The sequence below is a fragment of the Saccoglossus kowalevskii genome, chromosome 19 (assembly GCF_978046115.1).
Source record: "Saccoglossus kowalevskii chromosome 19, keSacKowa6.1, whole genome shotgun sequence".
Lineage (NCBI taxonomy): Eukaryota > Metazoa > Hemichordata > Enteropneusta > Harrimaniidae > Saccoglossus > Saccoglossus kowalevskii.
The window spans coordinates 11,139,284-11,161,488 of NC_140659.1; the positions used below are offsets into that span (position 1 = coordinate 11,139,284).

General features: G+C 35.2%; 1 protein-coding gene across 1 annotated transcript; it reads right to left on the reverse strand.

Annotated features, from left to right (window-relative positions):
• Positions 1-60: 60 nt before the first annotated feature.
• LOC144343659 (protocadherin-15-like) lies at positions 61-9,513 on the reverse strand. The gene is made up of 12 exons (XM_085493685.1): positions 9,477-9,513; positions 8,569-8,708; positions 5,174-5,221; positions 4,837-4,929; positions 4,196-4,285; positions 3,957-4,079; positions 3,300-3,495; positions 3,002-3,135; positions 1,811-2,002; positions 1,471-1,641; positions 478-639; positions 61-315 (listed from the first exon to the last, which is right to left on the reverse strand). Exons 1-12 carry the CDS (start codon positions 9,511-9,513, stop codon positions 61-63), a joined length of 1,641 nt encoding a protein of 546 aa, XP_085349811.1.
• Between the last annotated feature and the right edge of the window lie 12,692 nt (positions 9,514-22,205).

Here is a 22,205-nt window from a genome sequence, read left to right on the forward strand (position 1 = left end):
TGTATTGTCTATCAGCTAAAAACAATCTAACTAAGTTCTCAATGCACCAACATTACGAATTCAAATAGCTTTATACATTTTGAAATACAATTTGAAATACACATACCTTGGAATATCTCCTTTGTCGGTTGCCATGACAATAACAACATAACTATCAGCAGTTTCGGCGTCTAATAACCCATTATCATTATTTATATACAGTTCCCCAGTGTCGTTGTCGATTCTAAAATTGTCCATTCCACTATCAGTCACTCCCCATATACTGTATTCTATTGCGTAGTTGTTAGCATCTTGATCGTCATCCACAGCTTCGACCTGAAACACAACTATGGATCAACCAAAAAGAAGCAGTTCGACGTTTGTTTCATTACGCGCAATAATGTCAACATTTCCAGTTTTAATGATTGTCAGATTGAGCAGACAATATAGTATACCGCATAACGCATCCATACTACGCATGATAGTGTACATACATACTGTTATAAGAAATGTTTCTTCTGTGATGTCTTCACTGACACTTGCACTATATGGCTCTCCTGTGAATTGCGGTGAGTTGTCGTTGATATCGAGAACAGTGATCGACACAGTTGAATATTCACTTCTCCGTTTTTCAGGCGTATCTGTTTCAATCGCGTACACCTGTGCAGTAAATCATTATACAAACACATTAAATAAACTATGTTTTGCAGCATAGGCTTAGAAAACAGGGATATGCAACTGTGAGTATTCCTTTTATGTAATCTTTCTTATAATCCCCTACCCAGTTAACACCGTAGGGGGACTGACAGCAAAGTCAATGTTACATCCTCTCCTGTGCTCCTCTACTATCCCAAGCCATGCTACCAGAGCATAGCTAGACAAAATGGGCAAACTTTGTGATTAGAATACTATGAGAACGCGGAATGAGAAACAGAAAAGGGCAGTTTTCTCTACAACGAGACAATACTGCCTCAAAGAAAACAATGACCTGTCAAACTTTATTATAACAAGTGGATTTATCCCCATAGTTAGAAGCGATATAGCTCCGTCCACCCCTTATTCTGCGACAAATATGAATATTGGCAGAGCATAACTTCTCGAACATATAGAAAGTGTGAACAGGTAACTAAAACTGTTTCAGATGTTAAATCTGCCAGTTATATTCATTAATGAGATTAAATGTACTGGAGAATATAATCCACGTTGCACAAAGGAATTTGGAAGGAAGTTGGGATTTCTTTTGTCTCAGACGGGATTTGGATTTGCACACTTTTTTGTATTAAAAGATTCACGGTTCTCAGACCATGCAACATCTAGAATACGAAATAAGGATACACGTTCGTTCAAGTCTTTCACTTATTTTTATATATATTGTAACTGAAAAAATAGACTGTGGATGTAAACTGCAATGAAATTAGACAATCTGGATACTATATATTGTAAGTGTATTGTTTGAAATACTGCAAACATTTATGACATGGGCATATTTACCTTGATATCCAGAGTCCCTGGGATATTTTCGGCGTCCAAAAATGCAGGATCATTAACACGAATAAGACTAATAGCAATGTTCGGTGTTATGGAGATAGGATCATCTACATAAAATGTGTTCCCGTCAGCAAAGTCATATTCTACGACAAATTCAAAAACGGCATTCCCACCCTAGAGAAAATTAGAAAAAACTTTTTTTTCCAGATTTGAGCGTTTGTTTCTTCCCGTATATATAAAACGGTCTATTGAATTAGGCATATTAAGATCAGCAGAAGAAATACAATGAATTGTTGATATACGATCAGTTTTCAATCATTTGCTCATCGTATAGCATACGTACTTCGTCTGTGTCTGTAGCGCTAACTTCGCACACAATTGTATCCTGTAGTGAATGTTCAGCAACTTCACCATAATATATAGGAGAGCTCATAATAGGAGCATTATCGTTGACATCAAGTACTGTTACTACCAATGTAGCATAACCATCTCGATATGTATATATATGGTAATCACGAGTATCATTTTGAGAAGTCTGAAAAACAATATAACTTGTTGCAACAAATTTATTTGAACAATGTATATATAAAGTAATAGTATATTGCATTGAATGAGTAACCTCAATTAACTCACAAACGGTTATTGTGGCCTTTATTTTCCAAAAAGGTCTCAAAAAGTGATGGTGTAATTGAATGAAGAAAGAATGGTTGAGTCAAGGATGTATTCCAGAATATAATCAATTGTCTGATATCGACGATACTAATAATTGACAGAAATCGAAAATCAAATATTATTGAATTGGCAACAAACCGGCCAAACAAACATGATTCTGTGTTGTGCAAAGAGAAAAGATTAAGAGAAACTGTGAGCGTCAATATACTAGCTTCAATGATTTGCCGAACAACACGGTTACGAACTTTATGTGACCCCCCCAAAAAAAACTTAGATATTGTTTAAAGCTTGAAAGCTTTTACCCCGATAACATGTAGTACGCATGCGTACATGTACAACATGATGAGATGATTATTGCTCTGACAGTGTGCAAATATGACAAGGTTGTGAACTGTTTAGCCTGACAAATTGTATTAAATTTGGAGAGTTAGGAAAAACTACGAGCATTGTAGCAGTAATGGTTTCACTTTTCACGATTTCCTGAAAATATCGTGATATATCTTTGACGCAAATGGCTGCCGATATCTTAATTTGAAGCCCAAAATAAGTTTCGTTTTTCATGGCTTTCCCACTTCTTGTTCCAGATATGCACATAGTGTTATTGATTAAAGTCGAATGTTAACATAATTGACTGCAGTGTAAAATGTATAGTTCCCATGGAAGGTGTGGGCGTAAGCAAAGGATGATTAAGCGTTTCTGCAATTCAACTATTTGGTCAATGAAGGAGGTATAACTGTTACGTCATATTCTAATGTTAAATGAGACAGAAATACTGGATATTTTTGGAAGTAAATAATATAAATGTTCGATGGTAATATTTCCATCATTGCCTTAAGATGGTTGTGCTGTAGACAACTTATACCCGCAAAACTTCCGTAATCGTGCCAGTCGGCATGGCTTCTCTGTCAAGTTCTTTGATCACCGTTAAAACGCCAGTGTTGGTATCAATGTGGAAGTACTCTGTTTCAAATATTGTTGTATTCACTCTGTCGGGGTCTGCAATAAAAGGACGAATGTTGGCGGAAGATACTTGGACCTGAACTCGTTAGCAAATAGATCATGTGTGGATACACAAATAAAATCAGAGTATACATTCCGCAAATATCTGAATTCGACTGGTTTGCGGAATTATTTGTTGCTGAAGTCAATGTCTTCGTTACCTGCAAAGCTATAGTATACTGGCTCATTTATTCCAAAATCTAAATCAAAGGCATCTATATTCACATTCAGTGGACCAGTGAAATTTTCATACACGCTATCAGTGTAAATGATATCCTGAAATGCTGGACTCAAGTCATCTGCATCATCGACCTGGATGTACAATGTTGCCGAGCCATTCAATGCAGATGTATCTCCCTGTAAAGAAAGTGTGCTTATAAATAATTAAGGCCACTAAATAACATTAACTCCACGCATGATCGGACTAAATCGTTCAATCGCCACTTTATACAAGGAAACATTTGATAAGTTTGATTGCAGAAGATATAATTAATATTTACACGCCTTTTTGTAGACTGCATTCATGTTTGAAATTCATTTTTAAATTTGGTTGATTATGTGGGCCACTCATAAATAGTATAATATCAAAAATAATAGTCCACTCACATGTTGGGTGTGGTAGACGACATCGCATAAGACAGCTACTAATATCGAACTTTGAATGTCTTCAAATAATTGATTTAATTAGATGTTTGTTCGTATTTTTGTATTTTTGACCACTGCAGACAAATTAAATTATTTCCTTTGGTTTGCCATGCCTTAAAAAACATATTAATAATTATAAACACTCAATTCACGAGTATGTAAATTATACTCACGTTGTCATCATATACAATCAAAGTAAGATTGTAAAATCTATCAAGCTCATAATCGAGGGGCTCGGCCAGGAAAATCTCAGTATTTGATCTTGCAGGGATGCTAAAATGATTTGAACCTGGTCCCTTTAAATACAAACAATACAATTAAATACAGCCAGGCAAGTATATTCCATTGACTAAACGAATTGTGCATTGTGATCAACACTAAATATCGTATCTATAGCAGAAACACATCGTACCTCTTCAATGAAATATAAAAGATTGGTTACTTTACAATCACCATCTGTAGCGCCAAAATCGTCGAATACGAGTGTTTCAAGCGGTGTCATCTGAAATGATAAATATTACGGTAAAGACAACTACTAGTCAGTGATATACATTTTTGTGCACTGTGGACAAGTATTTATCGAGTGCTACGTGAACGACCTAGCACGTACTTTGTCTATCACATTGGTAAAATCACATTGTTTATATCAACAACTTACTATTTTAGTACGTGGTTATATCATGAAATGATATATGATTGATCTAAAACTATCTTTTGGCACTGACCGGAGGGGAAGGGATATTCTCCTATCTACCGATGGAGCATGAATCTCTTGTACCATGAACTGTCAAACTACCAATTTTGCACTGCAGTGTTGAACCACCTCATGTTCAAGACTGGAATTTCAAGCTACCATCCTAATCCAGACTACCAATATAGAATACTCAATTTGAAGAATCAAATCAAAGTATCATGCTATTTACCACATGTAAACAGATTGTTGGTTTCAGACAATGTATGATAGTTATAGGATACTTGTACTGTTATGAGAAATCATCGTCATTTTCACAAATACAGCAAGAATGTCTTACAGACAGACTAATTGCGTTCTACCTCATTTACATTGGTAGAATAAATGTCTTTGTCAAATACAGGAGCCACGTCATTAACGTCATATATGTCAATAATCAAAGTAAATTCGTTTGACTAAAAAAGAAAAAAAAATGAAATTAATTTACGCTAATATCTGTAGTTTTTTACGCAAACTCACAGAAGACAAATATAAAATATGCCACATATTTAACAGGAAATAGAACGATATTGTAAAACCATAATCTATCATTTTCACATCAAGTTACAAGTGCAAATAAAATCAAAATGACCGAAAGTAGGCGGCAAAGGAAGCACCGACTGGCGGACAAACATGTTCTAAGGGATACCAGCAACTTACCGGGTTGGGCTGACAACCAATTGTCAAGGTAAATTGGTCTTCGTCACACTGTAAATAAATTGATAATCTTGAACTTACAGGAGGCACAAACACAAATATATTAATATGAAACTTGCAAATCGGTAAACGAGGTCAAACTTCCCCGAAAACGTTTAGTGAATGCGCCCGCACAATGAATAGATGAACACGCGCAATTTAAATACTCGACATCACTAACACCAATTTACGAACTTCCTTGGGAACAAATACGTCCACCATGCAGTGAATATCACCTAATTACAAGTAATGGAATTACAGGCACATTTACGAACTTGAGATTCAAAAACACAATACGGCAAATGCGTTACCACTGTAAGCAGACACATTCTATACGATTATGTACTATATACATATTACATGGGATTCATAAAAGATAATAGCCAACCCACGTGACGAATCACATATAGCTTTGCGATCTTTAATGAGCATTATATACAGATGCTAACAAACAAGTTGTGGATCTACGTATAAAATTAGTGGTTTTGATGCAGACTGAAAACTGAAAAGTGTTATTCGCTACTTTTCGTAGGAAAAAACATTGAAGAAAGTGATGTGATAATCAGAATGCCTAGACACGAAATTATTGTCACAAAAGTACAACATCTGAAAAAAGAACCACCTAAGATACTTTTCTGGAAGGTATCAATGTCATACGACAATAGTTTTAATCTAGCCCGCGAAACATTCACAATGAAGAATATACACATGGATGGAGAACTAATACAAAATCGTTCAGACACAATATATACAATCAATCAGGCTGATTGACAGTATCTCGTTTATCATGCATTCTACTTTAACAATAATATTGATTTTGGCAGTGAATGAAAACTCATTCGGCATATGTGAATCTTTGTTACACTGGTGACGATGGCAGTAGGAAAAAGCCACCAATCTTCACTATGTATTGACCAATAATGTTATCTAATCAGTTGAACGAAATATGCACGACATACTACCCCCAAAGCACAGACCAACAAACACATAATTGAACGGCTGGCAAATATGTGAGATTGTCATGAAATTAGATGATTGGCCGATGTTCTTTTTCAGTAAAACAGTTTTCATGTCAGGTATCCACCTACATATTCACATATGGTGAATGAGGCTCATTCAAAACAAGTTCAAGTTCTCAAGTGAAGGTGTGGCACATTTTGCCATATACTTGTATCTCGTAAACAGTACGGGCACAAATTAAATTGAACGTTAAAATATTCATATCACTATTTTTATTTCGAAAATGGTATATATAATAATGTAGATGCAAATCAGCAAATAATGATTTTCCTTCTTAGATCATGTCAAATCACTAAATCATTAAGAAGTGCATGAAAATTGTAAATCAATTGGGTAATTGATTCTGGAAAAGAAAATTGTTAAACAAAAGCCACCTGGACGTTATTATTTAAAGTATTAACGAGTAAAGTCTATACGCTATTGACGGTATAAAACATCAGATTAAGGTAGAGATGCAGTTTACCTGACAGGTATTTTAATTAGTTAATTAGGAAACCAAGATGACCTTCCTTGTCCACAAAACTATATATTTTCGGAAAGCTTATTGTATGAATTTTAAAATTGTGTTAGTACTTTTTTTATGAACACTGTAGTTTGAAATATGCACAGAAATGTGCTTTTTTGGTCAAAAGTGATTAAGAAAAATAGCTTCTAAGCCATGCTTCTGTTTCCTGTTTACTATGAAAAAAGTGCCGTCTTGAAAACTGTCTACCAGTTGGCAATTTTGCAGGGCAGCAGCGCAAATGTCACTACTTCAAGTTTATGCATAAATTAACACCCAGCCTAGTTGTCTGTGACGATTTCTATAACACTGTTCAACCAAAAACAATGCCCCGACGGCGTTTTGAAGATAAACACATTGTTAATCATTTGTGATAATTTTAAAACAAAAGGTCAAAGCGTCTAGGAGCTATTTTTTTTTCAAAGTTCTGGGATGTGCACTAAAAAGAAGCTGAGATAATTGCTAATTTGCATAACAATTCACTCAGTAAGAAGTTTGCTAATGCTCATAATTAAAATGGCTGTAACAGTTCCAAATTTAAATGTATTATCGTCTTGTTAAAAGTTAAATATAGTGCATAATATGGAGATCCCGTCATTTCTATTTTTCACCATGTTTCTTTTTTATTATTTATGTACAGCCTTGCTAAATCTTGCTAAGCATTCAAAAGAGATAATGTTTGCACCTGTTATCTATATTTTAAAATCGTTTTTTGAGTATGTTCCACTATTCACAATTCTACAAAAAACAGTCTATAGCCAAGACTGTTTAGATAATAAAAAACAAAACAAAACAATTTCACTCCCAAGTGCCCACGAACCTGCATCTCTACCTTAATCGCACATTAGGAACAAAACGGCTGGGTTTCCCTTTATCCAGAATTAATCATAAAACTGGGACAGACAATGAATTAAAGATAATTTAAGAAAAACGATTATTAAATGATTTTTTTGAGTTTAGTTTTGAAAATGAAAAATGGGCTTTAGCCCACGTGATCGTTCGATGGTAATATTAGAAGTATGGCAGTTCGGGCACATTCGGTTTCGGTCATTTGTTGCAATTATGCCGCCTGAGTGACATATCAAAATGGCTTAAGGTACATGGATACCTTGCTGACGTCATTTAAACACGTCCTTTTTTGTGTACTACCTCTTGATCGTTTGTTAAGCAAAGTAAACTATGATAACAGCGTAAAATAACTGAAGTAAACAATGCCGAAATACACAACTTTCTGATGCGCTACGCGTCGCAACGTTGTATGCTCCGATTGATGACGCGACTTCACTAGCGACGCGATATCGATGTTTATGAGAGCACTTGCCGTAACTCTTTATTTTTTCTCGAAAGATGCTCGAACGAAACGACTGTTTTTGCAAAGATCAATAGTTAATCAATTGGAATGCTTTTCTTTTTCATGACCGCTCAAGTGATGTTTGAATTAATCCCATGGTACAATGTATTACTTTACGTTTATCTTAATGTCGCCTAGATAACGCAAACATTCACAAATCCCAAGACTTGTTTGCGTTGGCATTTTTGGATTGTATGTCTTATTAAATTATTACTACAAACGGAGTGCGAAATATAATAATAATAAAGATAATCACAGAAAAAATCCGACCTCTGCTACCCATCGATAAAATCGATAGTATGCTTTGCACATGCATGAGGGATAGTGTCATTTGCTGATCAACCAACACGGATGATTATAGTAATAAATAAAGCCTTTCTAAAATAATCAACATAAGAAGTCCCACTGCGTCACTAGAGCGAAGGTATACTACTATAAGTATAGATTATATTCTGTATAATTAATAATTAGAGTGTTAAAACTTACATTATTTTCCAGATCGTACACCTTTCCCCACTCAACATATATGCCGTCAATGACAAATAATCCGTTATAATCAGTGTCATCTAATATTTCAAATGAGGTAGCATCGTTGCTGACATAAGACAAGTTATAAATTATAGTTCCTGAAAAAAATAATGTTCGTTAGATTAACAAAGCAGTTGTATTGCGACCGCTGTGCAATCCGAACATGTTTATATATAGAAACAAAATATTCAGTTCCCTAAAGCAACGTGATTGCAATCACGATAATCGTGGAATATATTTTGAACATGTAACACATGCGTGTATTTTTCAATAGTACCCAAACCTAAAGAAATAGTTGATTAATTTACTAATAAGAATGCACGTAATTGTATAATACAACAATCAAATTATGATTTGGGAGACAGCTCACAGGATATCAATAGAAGAACATAATTGTTGATTATGATGATATTTTGTATTGGTAACTCCAATTGTATTTCGATCTTCATCAAATAATATATCAGTCCAGGATTTATAGCAAAACTAATCCATTCAGTATATTGTCATCGGTTTTGATTTGAATCGCATGGAAAGATCTTTGGAAATAAGACATCGACATATTAAACTTTCAAAACGCAATCGGTTGATTTACATTCATGAATTGGCACGACAATCGGTGTTACTGAACGCATATTTCATGATAACCGTATTAGGTTGTGCAAAACACAACCCTCTATAGCACTCTGGGGTTTTGATATCTCGCATTTACGGTGGTTACTCAAAGTGTGCCTGTTATGTGGCACAATCCATGATTAAAATGGAAAAAAATAGCCAATATGTGTAAGGGATGAATACCAATTGCCACATTTTAATGGGTTTCAGTGGCATTTATTGTTGATAACATACTATATTAAAGCTTTTCTTACCTATAGCTTCCTCTTCGTACTCTGCTTCAATACCCATGTCCTGAACAAAGCTGCAAGACTGCGATTCTCCTAAATAAATGAATGGTATGGTAATACTATATTAAAATATTTGTCTCACTGTTAACATGAATTAAAAATTAACATAAACAACGCACATGTCTTGTATGTCATTTTTGACAACTCAAAGAACCTATTATCAACATTTTCACCAGACGTGAAATAAATATATAGAACTCGATATTCACATTCCAGAATACCACACATTAGTTAAGACAATGAAGTTAAATGTATTCTATTCCTTTTCGGCGATTGTAATTAATTGTTGACGCATTCAAGACTATTTGGCATTTTATTCCGTGATTAGAAAGGAAAGAATGTACAGAGGATAACAAAGTCGTTTGAATCCGTAACCAATCGCGGCTATCTATACTAATCGAGTATAATCGATGTCACATATCGCATAACATAGAATTTACCCCTTTAAATGTCCTTGTTCGTACCAGAGCAAACATGACTCCACCCTCTGTATTCCTCTTCACTTATGGCGAAGTTAATAATCCTTTCGTTGCATGGACGCGGTTAGTAAGCCAATTAAAAAAAAATGGGCTACAATATTCCCGTATATGGGTGGGTGAAGACTGTGGGTGGTATTACGCTTTTGATTGTGGTGCGGATGTGAGCGGCTTTTCACAAAATGATATGTTCACAATACCTACAACACAATTGTAAATTGACCCACAATTTGCGAAACAAAATTACATGGATGGATAATCACCATGTGTGATATATAAAAACACACCATGTTTTATTTTATTCAGTTCTGGCATTCAGTGAAGAGTGGGTTTAATATAATTTAACATTGTGGATATTTCCTTGGTTTGTACTAATTGTGATTTGTGATATCGGACAGACATCATGAATGCATGCTTGGTCAGACGCACAGACTATATCTTATATTTGACAACTCAGAATTATAAGAAACAGAGAATAGTAGAATTTAATGTCCACATACCTTGTCGTGCTAAAAGAACTAGCAGAAGCAAATATATAAATTGCTTACCTAGAAAACGAGATGCATTTACGTTATCGAATATAATATGTTAATAATGTAAGTATTTCAATTACAATTCCAAATGTTAATAATATTTTAATTAATTATATACACATATAAATAATAAACAACCATGTTTTGCCTTATAGAATTACAAATTTGATATGCATGCACATAATTGGCATTTGTTTTTTTCAATATTTAGGTTATGTTGATGTATTTGTATAAATCAATAAGAAAACAACTCCGGGTTGTGACTCTCCATCCAACAAAATGAGTTCAGAATTTATTTTATATATTCACCTTAGCAATCTGTAATTAAATGTAAACTGAAATCTTTTGACTCGAGTGAATATTACTTGATTTTGCATATTTAAATTTACAAATCAAATTCTCTACGTTTCCAAATTAAATTAATGTAAAATCGAAGTGAAGGGAGTAAGGGGTTATATAAATAAAATCCCAAGTAACAATGATATTACTACTTCCCGTAGTAGACACTGATCTTATTTAACTTAGTAAATACTTACAACTGAAAATATAACAGCAACTGCTTCCCAAAAACTTCATTTTGATCTACAATGATATGATAAAACATAATGAGTTATTCGACTGTAATGTCTGGTATTGAAATAACAGTGAGCCGGATGACTCAAAACGCCATACACCGGCCACCCGCGGCTATTGATTTCCTTCTTAGATAACAGTGTATATCGCGTAGCTACCGACTACATTTAACATTAGTCCACTCACTAAATGTGGTATGTCAATTTTTACCAATGATCCGAGTGTTCAGGTAGAAGAAAGCTGCTAAAATACCAGACTTCAAGTTAGAGCAACCTATATAATATGGCTACATTCGCTGCAGTGATGCTGTGCGTATCATTGTAAAACATTAGTTGTTAGTTAACAATTAACAAACTAGCAAATAATTGATTCTAAAACAACATTGTGACAACCTACATTGTGACGAGGTCAAACGTTGCAAAAGATGGCACATGATTTCAACAAAATTAAGTTTGTGTAAATAAAGTTGAAACGTACATGACATTGTTATGTAAGCGCATTCAATATTTATAGGTCATCGAATTGGACAATGGAGAAACGTGGAAAAAACAAGACGTATTTGCGTTCTACTCGAAAGTGTTGACATTATGTGTTCATCCAAGCACTACGTTCACTTCAATGGCGGAGGGGCATATTACCAGTTGTAATAAATTTACCTCTCACACATTCACGCCTATGTATATCGGGGTCACGGGGTCACGTCTTTGTATGGTGCATGACTACCATAACATGCACCACACGTATGTCTCTCTGGTTACCTTCAGATTATATAGCTTTGTGACAATTTCAGACGTCTGCATATCTACGATATATTCTAAATTGCGTTATTTCGTCCGCTACTACCGCTCATCGAGCCACAGGTTGACTACGTGCGTATTTGTCACTTATCTGTCTCATAGTTTGCCGTCTCTGCTCGAAACTAAAGCTAAACGTCATAAATACATTAAAGTTAAACAAAATGTCAGAACATACAACAAGTTTGTTATTGGCAAAGCAACAATCAGGAGAAATGGGACGCCACAGACGACGCACCGATTCATCCCTAATTATATGCGAGGAGATAATATATTGACGTTGGTTGTTAGACATCAAGGCAAGAAAGTAATAGCATACTACGTTGCTATACTTGTATGTACACGTACGTGCAAAATTACACCATATTTTTAAAACATATTATTTTTTAATTTAAAATATCCCTTTGATATCCATTGAAAGCAAGGAATCACTAGTATGAGCGTTTCTTCAATACACATGCGTGGAGTTCTAAATACAGTGACTGAGTCCATTTTTTTAGTAAGAGCAATCATTCATTCCCCTGGACTGGCGCACTTTGATCCCTACTCAGTGCTGTATCAGTGCTATATTTACCGGACCGTGCCCTTCGTAGCGCACATTCCATTCCTATCTACTCGTGTCGAGACATATTCAAGACATATTCAAATAACTGTAAACTGTCCACCAGACTCTTGACCTTAACGGTAGTTTTCGACATCCATTACCTACTTCTAGACTGACTATATATCATGTAAAGTACCTACCTACGTGTACTAAAGCATGTACATATCCAACGCTCAAGTGAACTGTGTAAGTTTCATATATATTGTTTCGATCCACTTGACAAAGTGACGGTTTCTGTTCTTAATTTTTTTAATAAGTAAAGCTAGTGCGAAAAATAATCTGTCAGTATCATATTTTAAAACACTTTTTTAACATGAGTAGTTTGAATTTGAACGGGTCACACTCGCTGTTACTTTGTCCCGGGATTAAATACCACACAGCGTGCACAGCGACGTAATAATTCAGGTATCGACGCCGTGCACTTATCAGCATAACCTCACACTGAGGTCACGATGTACACATTGAAATGACGCGTACAACAATTGTAACGTATGTATGATATCTAAATATTGTGGTTCATTTGTTTTTATATTTTAGCTTGTTTTTTACGCATTTTAGTATACACGTTTGGGTGTAATGAATCTACTCATTGCACAGTTAATATCAAACGAAATCTTGGTTGAAGATTATAGAGTAATATTCGCACGCCATAAAACATTGGCAAATCATAAAGTAAGTAAAGCAGCAAGGCAAATACATCTTCCATTACTGTGTTTTACAAGCTCAAATATTCATAAACGAAAGAAGGCAATTGCAGTATATCATGTCTGAGGGCGCCCGTCTATAGGTGACTTTGTAAATATCTTTACCCTTGGTTCGATAGTATAGATGAAAAATGTTGTCTTCAATGTTACGGTGACAGTAATTGGTGATTTAGGTGGTGCAATCAGATAGGAAATAGCGAGAAACAGTGGGAAGTTAGTCAGTCTAGCCTTAAACTCAACAGACGTTCAAGTTCAATTACCTCATATAGTTAAAAGTTCACTTAGAGTAGTTTTGCCTTTATGTCATAACAGTGTATTCAGAAACTTTCGTTGTGCTGGTACTGCATTGCTTTCGGACACATGTTTCCAGAACATTTCCCCGCAATATAAAGTATAGGGATTTTACCTTTGTTTTTTTTTCTGGGTGGCAGACATAAGATAACAAGGACAATCACAACTAGTAACAGATCACCCTGGTATAACGTGCAATGTAACACTGTGTTCTATCTACGTCTGTAAATAAAGCTGCCGCATCTCTGGCTCATCCATCATTATTGAATGAATGAATGAAGTGTAATTGAACACGAGAATTAAGGTGCACATCACCAGTAAGACATAAGTAGAATTAGGTTGCGCTGTCATATAATATCAAAGCGAATGTATATACTAGTACTGCATATAAATGACAACCATCTTACAAGTCACTGACTTTGTAAGGAATTGTTTCGCATATTACATGTATTGTGATTGCCACCTATTTGATCTAAATTTAATCAGAATAAAATAATATTCCATTTCTTTGCCGGCATCCAGTACGAAGATGTCCTGTCAATGAATCAATATAATGCAGTTGTGAAATTGTTTATTTGAAACAAGGTGTTGGCACGTATGGTTCGGTCAACATTTTACATATGTTGTCCTTCCGGTAACTATATGATCCGTGGTACATCGTGGCCATTTCACAATGTAATCTCATTCTTACAATTAATTAAATAAAAATTTAGTATATTAGTCTTATTTTTGACTCGTTGTTAACATAAATCTGTACTATGGTATTGGTGATATATGAATTGGGTGCCATAGGATGGTACTTGATGGCCAACCAACCTAATCAAATATGTATTTTGCATTGTACGAGTGCAAATTAAGTTATTAGGAAATTAGGATAATAGTACCAGCTGTTTTATACGCATGCGCATTGGCCGATCCTGTCAAATCTCGTCATCTGTTTTGGGGCGTGTCTGGTCGATGTGAAATTGCTTCAGCCATTGGGTAACGGAATTAACTGGTGTCTGTGTGAAAACCGCTGTAAAGTGGCGGTAAAATGAATTTGCGCGGTTTTACCAACATAGTAAACACTTAGTAAACCAAACTTAGAACTCGCGATACTAGTGCAGACGACTATGGTTGAACAACCATGAGAAATAAATGGCGGGACTTTGGTGTTGCACATTTAGCACAGAAATAAAAGACACGCCCACAGTTGGACAATCAATCATTTTATTATTGATCACGATGAACCACGGATCATCTGCACGTCCTTTGTAAACACGTCATACACGATGTGCCGCCATCCAATGGCGGGATGAGCGGCTTCCTTTGTGTACAATCAGCGTCAACTTCATGAGAGAAACACGACGCACTTGCTAAGCCAGACCGTCTGGTGGCGCCCTACTATTTCACCAATAACCAAATATACTACATGTATTATCCTGTTCCCGAATTGGAAATTTGTTTATTTGGAGTAATTTTCAAATTCTACGCCAGGTCCTTAGTAATTAATGATTCCACGTATTTATTTGGCCGTTATTTGGCAGACGTAAAATGCCATAATGTTAATTCGCGTAAATTTAAACACACTGATACTGATAATGAATTAAACATTTGCCAAAAAATACTAAATTTGCTATCTCATGCAAACAAATATAAAATCACAATATTTGGCAATATATTAAGTTTTGCGTCTCATGCACACGATTGAAATATCATATAAAATGGGCCTAATATACTAATGTTGTATTTATTTATTTGTAAGAACGAGTTTACATCCTGGAATGGCCACGATGTACCACGGATCCTATATGTTACAATTATAAATGATCCGATTCATTTATTTCCACGAAATAAAATCTCTCATGCATTACTACCTTAAGTTGTTTGCAACATATTCTCTCTACAAATCTGTGGTATATGATTTATTTGTTTTGATGTCGACTACTCAAATCTAGTTACAAATATCATTTCACGGACACTCATGCATGCTTGCGGTGTACGTCAAATTGGTGGAAATTGAAATGTAAAATATTGACATTATTGCGAAACACAGGTCTGTATAGTGTGCAAGGCGTTGGGAGCCTGGACTGATAAAAGTACACCGCCATCACATCAATGTGTACGGTTGCTACAAGCTGTACGTACACGACTTTATGATATATTGTAGCAGCCTTTACAACGTTATGAACATCCTGTGCTATTTACAGATAATTTGTGTGACTGAAAATGTTAAAAAATATTCTTTTAATTGTCAAAAAGACACAATAGCAAAATCGGGCAATTTCAGACACAAACTTTTGTACGGCATATGAATTACCTTATCCGCCTAAACTTTCAGATGATGGATAGGTTGTTATACCAGCATGCGTAGTGACTTTTAGAGAATATATAAAGCACAGATTATTAGTTCCCGTTCGGACGCAGTCCGGAAACGGGGACTTATGTTTTGACCTCCGTGTGTCCGTGCGTGCGTGTGTGCGTGTGTGCGTGCCTGGACCAATCACAATCAAACTTCACACATACATCATACATGATATTATACATATGCACTTCAATTTGTTTCACGATCTGATTCAAGATGGCCGAATGGCGGCCATTTTTGTGCTAACAATTATCAAAATTAAGCATTTCACGGCTGTTTACAGATGGATTTTGTTCAAACTTGGTATATACATTAGTCATTATAGGACCTTGATGCACATCATTTTGTTTCACGATCTGATTGAAGATGGCCGAATGGCGGTCATTTTTGTGCTAAAAAATTCTAAAAATCAACCATTTCTCGGCTGTTTACAGATGGATTTTGTTCAAACTTGGTATATACATTAGACATCATGGGACCTTGATGCAAATCATTATGTTTTTCAGATAAGACTCAAAATGGCCGACTGGCTGTCATTTTGTATTTATCAATGTGGTTCTCGTGCCATATTTCTGACTTGCTTTCACTGATTATGTTCAAATTTTAAATATTCATTATACATCATGTTATAGATAGACAGATATATTGGTTTGACGATCCTATTCAAAATGGCCAAATGGTGGCCTTTTTTGTGCTAAACAATCATCAAATATCAAGCATTTCTGGCATTTATGGATGGATTTCGTTCAAACTTGGTACATATATTAGACATTACAGGTTCCAGATGTACATCATTTATTTTTCAGATCGGATTCAAAATGGCTGACTGGCGGCCATTTTGTTTCAATGATTGGGCTTCTAGAGCCATATCTCTTAAATGCTTTGACTTATTATATTTAAATTTTATATATTCGTTATACATCATGTTATATATATACATGTATTCAAAATGGCTGATTTCGAATGCTGTTCCAGAGCAATATCTCTCAATATGGACAAGTACTTGTTTGACAATCAGATACAAATGTCAATCATTTTAATGTTAAAAAATCATTTTCCTGACATGATTATATTCCAGCTATATACAAAACTCTATATTTTAAATTTGATAACTAGCGGGGACTGTGCCATGCATGGCTTGTTTTTAATTAGTTTTACGCTTGTTGCTACCTATCTTAAATATTTATAATAAATAACACTTTTTTTCAGGGTTAATGACAGGATGGAGCTTGGACACACTGAAGGTGATCATGTTGAGGTGCTACACGTTTTGATATACCAAATGCACTGACAAAAGACGAACCATGTCATTTGTTAAGTATTGTCTGATTTTGTAAATGTTCCGTATATGAAAAAATGCGGATATGTAGGCAAAGTTGTTAAGGTTTACCACGATCACTTGATTGGGGGGTGTCAATATTTATGATTTCGATATTGATGTGTCAGCATGTTTATATGCTAATAGTACCCTTCGATTAGAATCTTATCGTAATCCGATGAATACTAATAAGATTAACTATAATAAAATGTTTGATGCACTGTTTTTAATATTTTGCTTTAATACTTAAAAATATAGCCCATATTTTCTGTAGTCTAGAAACACAAATACAGTAGTGTGTGTCATCAGCATACGTATATACATATATGTTTCATCACCTCGTATGATACAATAATTTGCAGTATTCTTTTTCATAATAAAAACGTACCTTTGCCTACGTCTCGAACTCATCTTTGCAGTCATGTAATTTGATATGCATGCAAACTGGCCGCTTTTGTGATTTAATAGAATTAACTCATCGCTATGGTTTCTTTTCTGTCAAGCATCTTTTTTATATCCCTTCAACTTGAAAATACCAGAATTTCATATTTATTGAAAAATAAGTTCCATTCGTGCATAAGTGAAGGCAACATAAAATACACATAGAAATATGTATACCTATTGTAGATCTAGTAGGACCACTGTTATGAGCACTATTTATCACTTGGTCATGTTTTACACAAAAAGACTTACTTAATAATAACATGTATTTTCAGAATCATTACCCCCAAATTCACCAGAAAAGTTTGAGTTGGTAACCCCCCCCTTCCCTGCGCGAATGAATGATATGTTTTAATATAATTTCTCGACATTTTGCGAAGCTTTAAACTGAACTGGAAGCTAACCCGTCTTAATAATCATTTACGAAACGAACATCCCCAAAATCGACCAATGTTGGTCTGGCAATGTTCTTCACAAAATGACAGCTTTACTTTCACCCTTCTCTTAGTTTACTGTACAATAAGAGGCACAACCATTTAAATAATTTACACAATGTTGAATTCCACACTGAATGTAATTTTGAATCATCGAACACAACTATTTGTATCCATCCAGTTATTGAGTGTGATGACATTTTAGGTAATTCCGGCCAATGTTTGAATGTCTTCTGGGTCAGTGTTTATCAACTCAGATAATTTCCTCATCAATTTCAACCCTGAATTCCGCTGTGTAGATTTGTCTAGCTAGTAACATAATTAGTTGTTAGTCGTTGAGGGCGCCGTGACACAGTACTCGATAGACACTGTTGCATCTGCAGGGAATTCGGTTCAAAGTACTTTAGATTAATGGTAGTAGAAGAGCCATTTGAACCAGTGTATTGTAGTATGTCTTATTAATGTCACTCGGATTAGTGGGTGACCCCGAATAATTCACTACGTCGCATAATCCCTATATCCAAATGCCGGTCTGTAGAATTGCCCTGTAGTCAATGAAGTATCGAGGTCACATGTCTATGTAATTACGTTCAATAAAATATCGTTATATGTCAATGGGTTTTGCTCTTCACTTAGCAGACTTTTATATGTTTGATAAGACCTCGAATGTCGTCAAATACGTAATTCTCTTCAGATGTACCTACGCTGAACAACATATCATATTACAATGTTGAACCTAAACACTTCTATTCCATGAGTTCGAAATGCATTATTGGTAATCAAGAACGCGGAAAATAAAATTGACATCGTGTATGTTTCTCTTCACAATGAATTAATCCCTGATCTATTAATCGTTAATCTCGTGCCAGTTGTAATTTCTAAACATATATTTCACACTTTTCACAAATCGAGAAAAGACAAATGATTTATTTCCACACCTATTCACAGATTAGCTTTATTCAATACAATCTGAGTGCAACATGATGTAGGTGAAATCTCCATCAGCTTTTAGTCTCAGTCTCCAGTGTACACAATCTTTACGGACATCTGTTCACGCAAGTCATATAGGTAATTAGTAGTTAGAGGCCATGTAAAGCGTCGACCGTTTATCCAAAGAAAGGATAGCTTCGACATCTCGTTTTCGGCGTCATGGCGGTAAATATTTCAATAACGCTCGTGATTCTAAGAGAGCTAATATGGCAATGGCGTACACATGTTTGCAAATATACTACAATAAATTGTTGATAAAATGTAAACAATACAAATTTGTTTGAAGCCAATTTTTTGCTACATGTGAACCAAAGTTTATGTTTCGCTCATATGTGTAGTTGCCATTATAGAAATGAAACCTATGTCCATCCAGTATTATTAAAATATCTGATTTTATATTAGTAGACAACTCATACGCACCAAAATATCAATATACGAAATAAAAAAAAAGGAAACATGTAATGAACATAATAAAGGAGAAAACTTGGCATCACAAACAATATATCGAGTGCAAATCAATCATTGCCTTACACAAATTAATAGGAGTATCATAGTAGGACTAAATGCCTTGATTTTAAATTCAAGCTATATAGAGTCGTAGGAATGCTGGCTCACACAATTTGCTTGACAGACGAGTCGTATTTGGTAATTGTCTATTCACGGTAGTTATCAGTTCAATTGCAATCTGTCGCAGACATGGGGGAATTGTAGCATGCTACGTGGATTACCGGACATAATGACGGCGCTGACATACTGTAAGACTGCTCACAATCACTCAAATATATCACGTGATACCCTGCTGTATTACTTTAAAAGCTAACTGTATCAAAGCACTGAATGTGATTGCATGCAGCAATGTAATTGACATATGAATATCGATAATGAAAATTACTTCATGTTCCCATATTTTAAAAATAATATTTCAAATATTCATCAGTCATCGTAAACACAATCGCGTCTTACACATTACTACAAAGCATTCATTAATTACAATAAGTAGTTTTGATGATAATTGACATCATGAATAATTCACACCTAAAGATTATGAAACTACTGTATTTTCCAAATGATTCATTGCAAAATATATATGGAACAGTGTAATTTTGTGTGTTTCACTAAATCATCGTAAAAGTGTCCGGCGTACTCGACTTCGCAGGTCGATTAACGTTGTCAACGCCACATTCCTGCTAACCAGTCATGATGTGTATTGATGTCATCGTACTCAGTAACGATGTTTCACTGGTATATTCACTGAATGCGGCACTGTGAGATAGAATAGGCGTGATTTTGCACATAATTTAGCTCCACTGCTAATGGATTTATTTTATACTTTTAGTCGTTCTTTGTTTGTGTTTCGCATGATTTTTCGGAACGAGGAGAAACATGCTCGAGTGATGTGACCTTAACTTCAGGGGTTAGACTGATATACGCTACATTTGCAAGTAAATAGTTCACTAACTTTCTGTGGCGGACGTTTTGCATCATGTCAGAACTCGGCTAAATATGTATTAAATAACATTGGTAAAATTCAATGGTAGGTGGTATATTCTAATATACTTCCTGTGTACTTGAAGGAAAACACAACGCCACGCCGTTTTTCTGAACATGTGACTAAAGCAACATATTCTTCTACAGCTCATACTCCCGAAAATATATTAAGTAGTGGATTAACATGTTTATTAAATAATTAAGAATAATCTCATATTATATTTACCCCTGTCTCTTCATTTTGATAATTCAATGTGTTGTATTCCATCAAACGAATACTATGCGTGAACAGAATAATAACATGAACGCGATTAAACTAAGTTATTCATACTGACACTCAAGTAGCTAATAACAATCTGTGTAGCTAACAACACTGTCAGGTATGGGTGAAGGGTTACTATAGTACATAAACTTCAAGAGAAAAGTTTATTTGCGTATCTTCAATTTGTTACCATATGAATTTATATCTACTGTACAACTGTAGCCGATGCCGGATAAAATTGAAAACGAATAGTCTTTGATTTCTGAAGCAGTTTCGCAGTTTTAAAAGAGACATCACATACTTGTCGCGGGTACATACTTCGGTGTCGTACCCAACGTGGACTTTTTTTGCGGTCGAGGCAGCCCGAAGTCTGAAGCTCAAAAGCAACACTCTGATTCACTGTTGCTTCCTTGATGATCCAAATGTTCTTATTATTCTGATCGTATTGCCATTAATCATGTTTTTAACCTCCATAATTAGTTGGTGCTTTATCATTGCCTTCCTCCCCAAAATCTTTCACCTCCTGAATTTGTTTGCTTGCCTGATTGTTGTGCAGCCAAAAAAGTTAAATTCACTCACTACTTCTAATTTTCCATTTCCTAATCTAAAAGAAGACATAGAGAATACTCAAATCATAAACTCATTCCCCTACTGTTACTACCTTTACTTGAAAACACATCTCATTGCTTATATTTTTGGAATACTGGGTTTCCGTATATATCATATTTGGTTATCATATCATATCATATTGGTAATCAAGGTTTAATGCTAGGACTTTAGTAGGCGATAAGTTCAAGATCAAACAAATAATGGTGAACTGTTCTTCGCCAGCTATAATTCATTTATTTGGCCGACGCTACAGCATTATTTCTACTTTAAAGCGTCGTGGTCGTCGCGCAGTGCGTGTTCCAATTTCGTGTAAATAAACAATGTACTTTACACGCGTTGTATACGAGTCCCATATCGAACAGGACGCGGCACGACGACTGCCGCCCTTTAACCCTGTGTATTCACTGTCGACGAAATCAAACTGAACTGCGCATGCTCTGATGCTTCTCCATTGTGAATGAAACACGAAATCGCTTGATGCGACACGTTTCAAAGCGAAATCGAACGCGTGTTTTTGTTAGTTACGCTATATCGTGATATAAAAGAACAAATTCTATTGGTTTACGAGTAACGCTGATTTATGGATCCAGCTTCTTTTCGTGCCCAATCAAATCATTCAGTTTAAAAGTTTGTTTTCTAACATGATTTTAGCGACAGCTATTTTGATGACCCCTGACCATCTTGTGGTCATGTCACAGGCCTTTCACACGTCAATTTATTAAAATTAGTCCTTGGCATCACACATGATAGATAACTGATGCACATCTATTTTATGTGTCACTAAATTCAAAATATCCGAATGGTGACCATGCTGATTTTATTTTCATGGTCC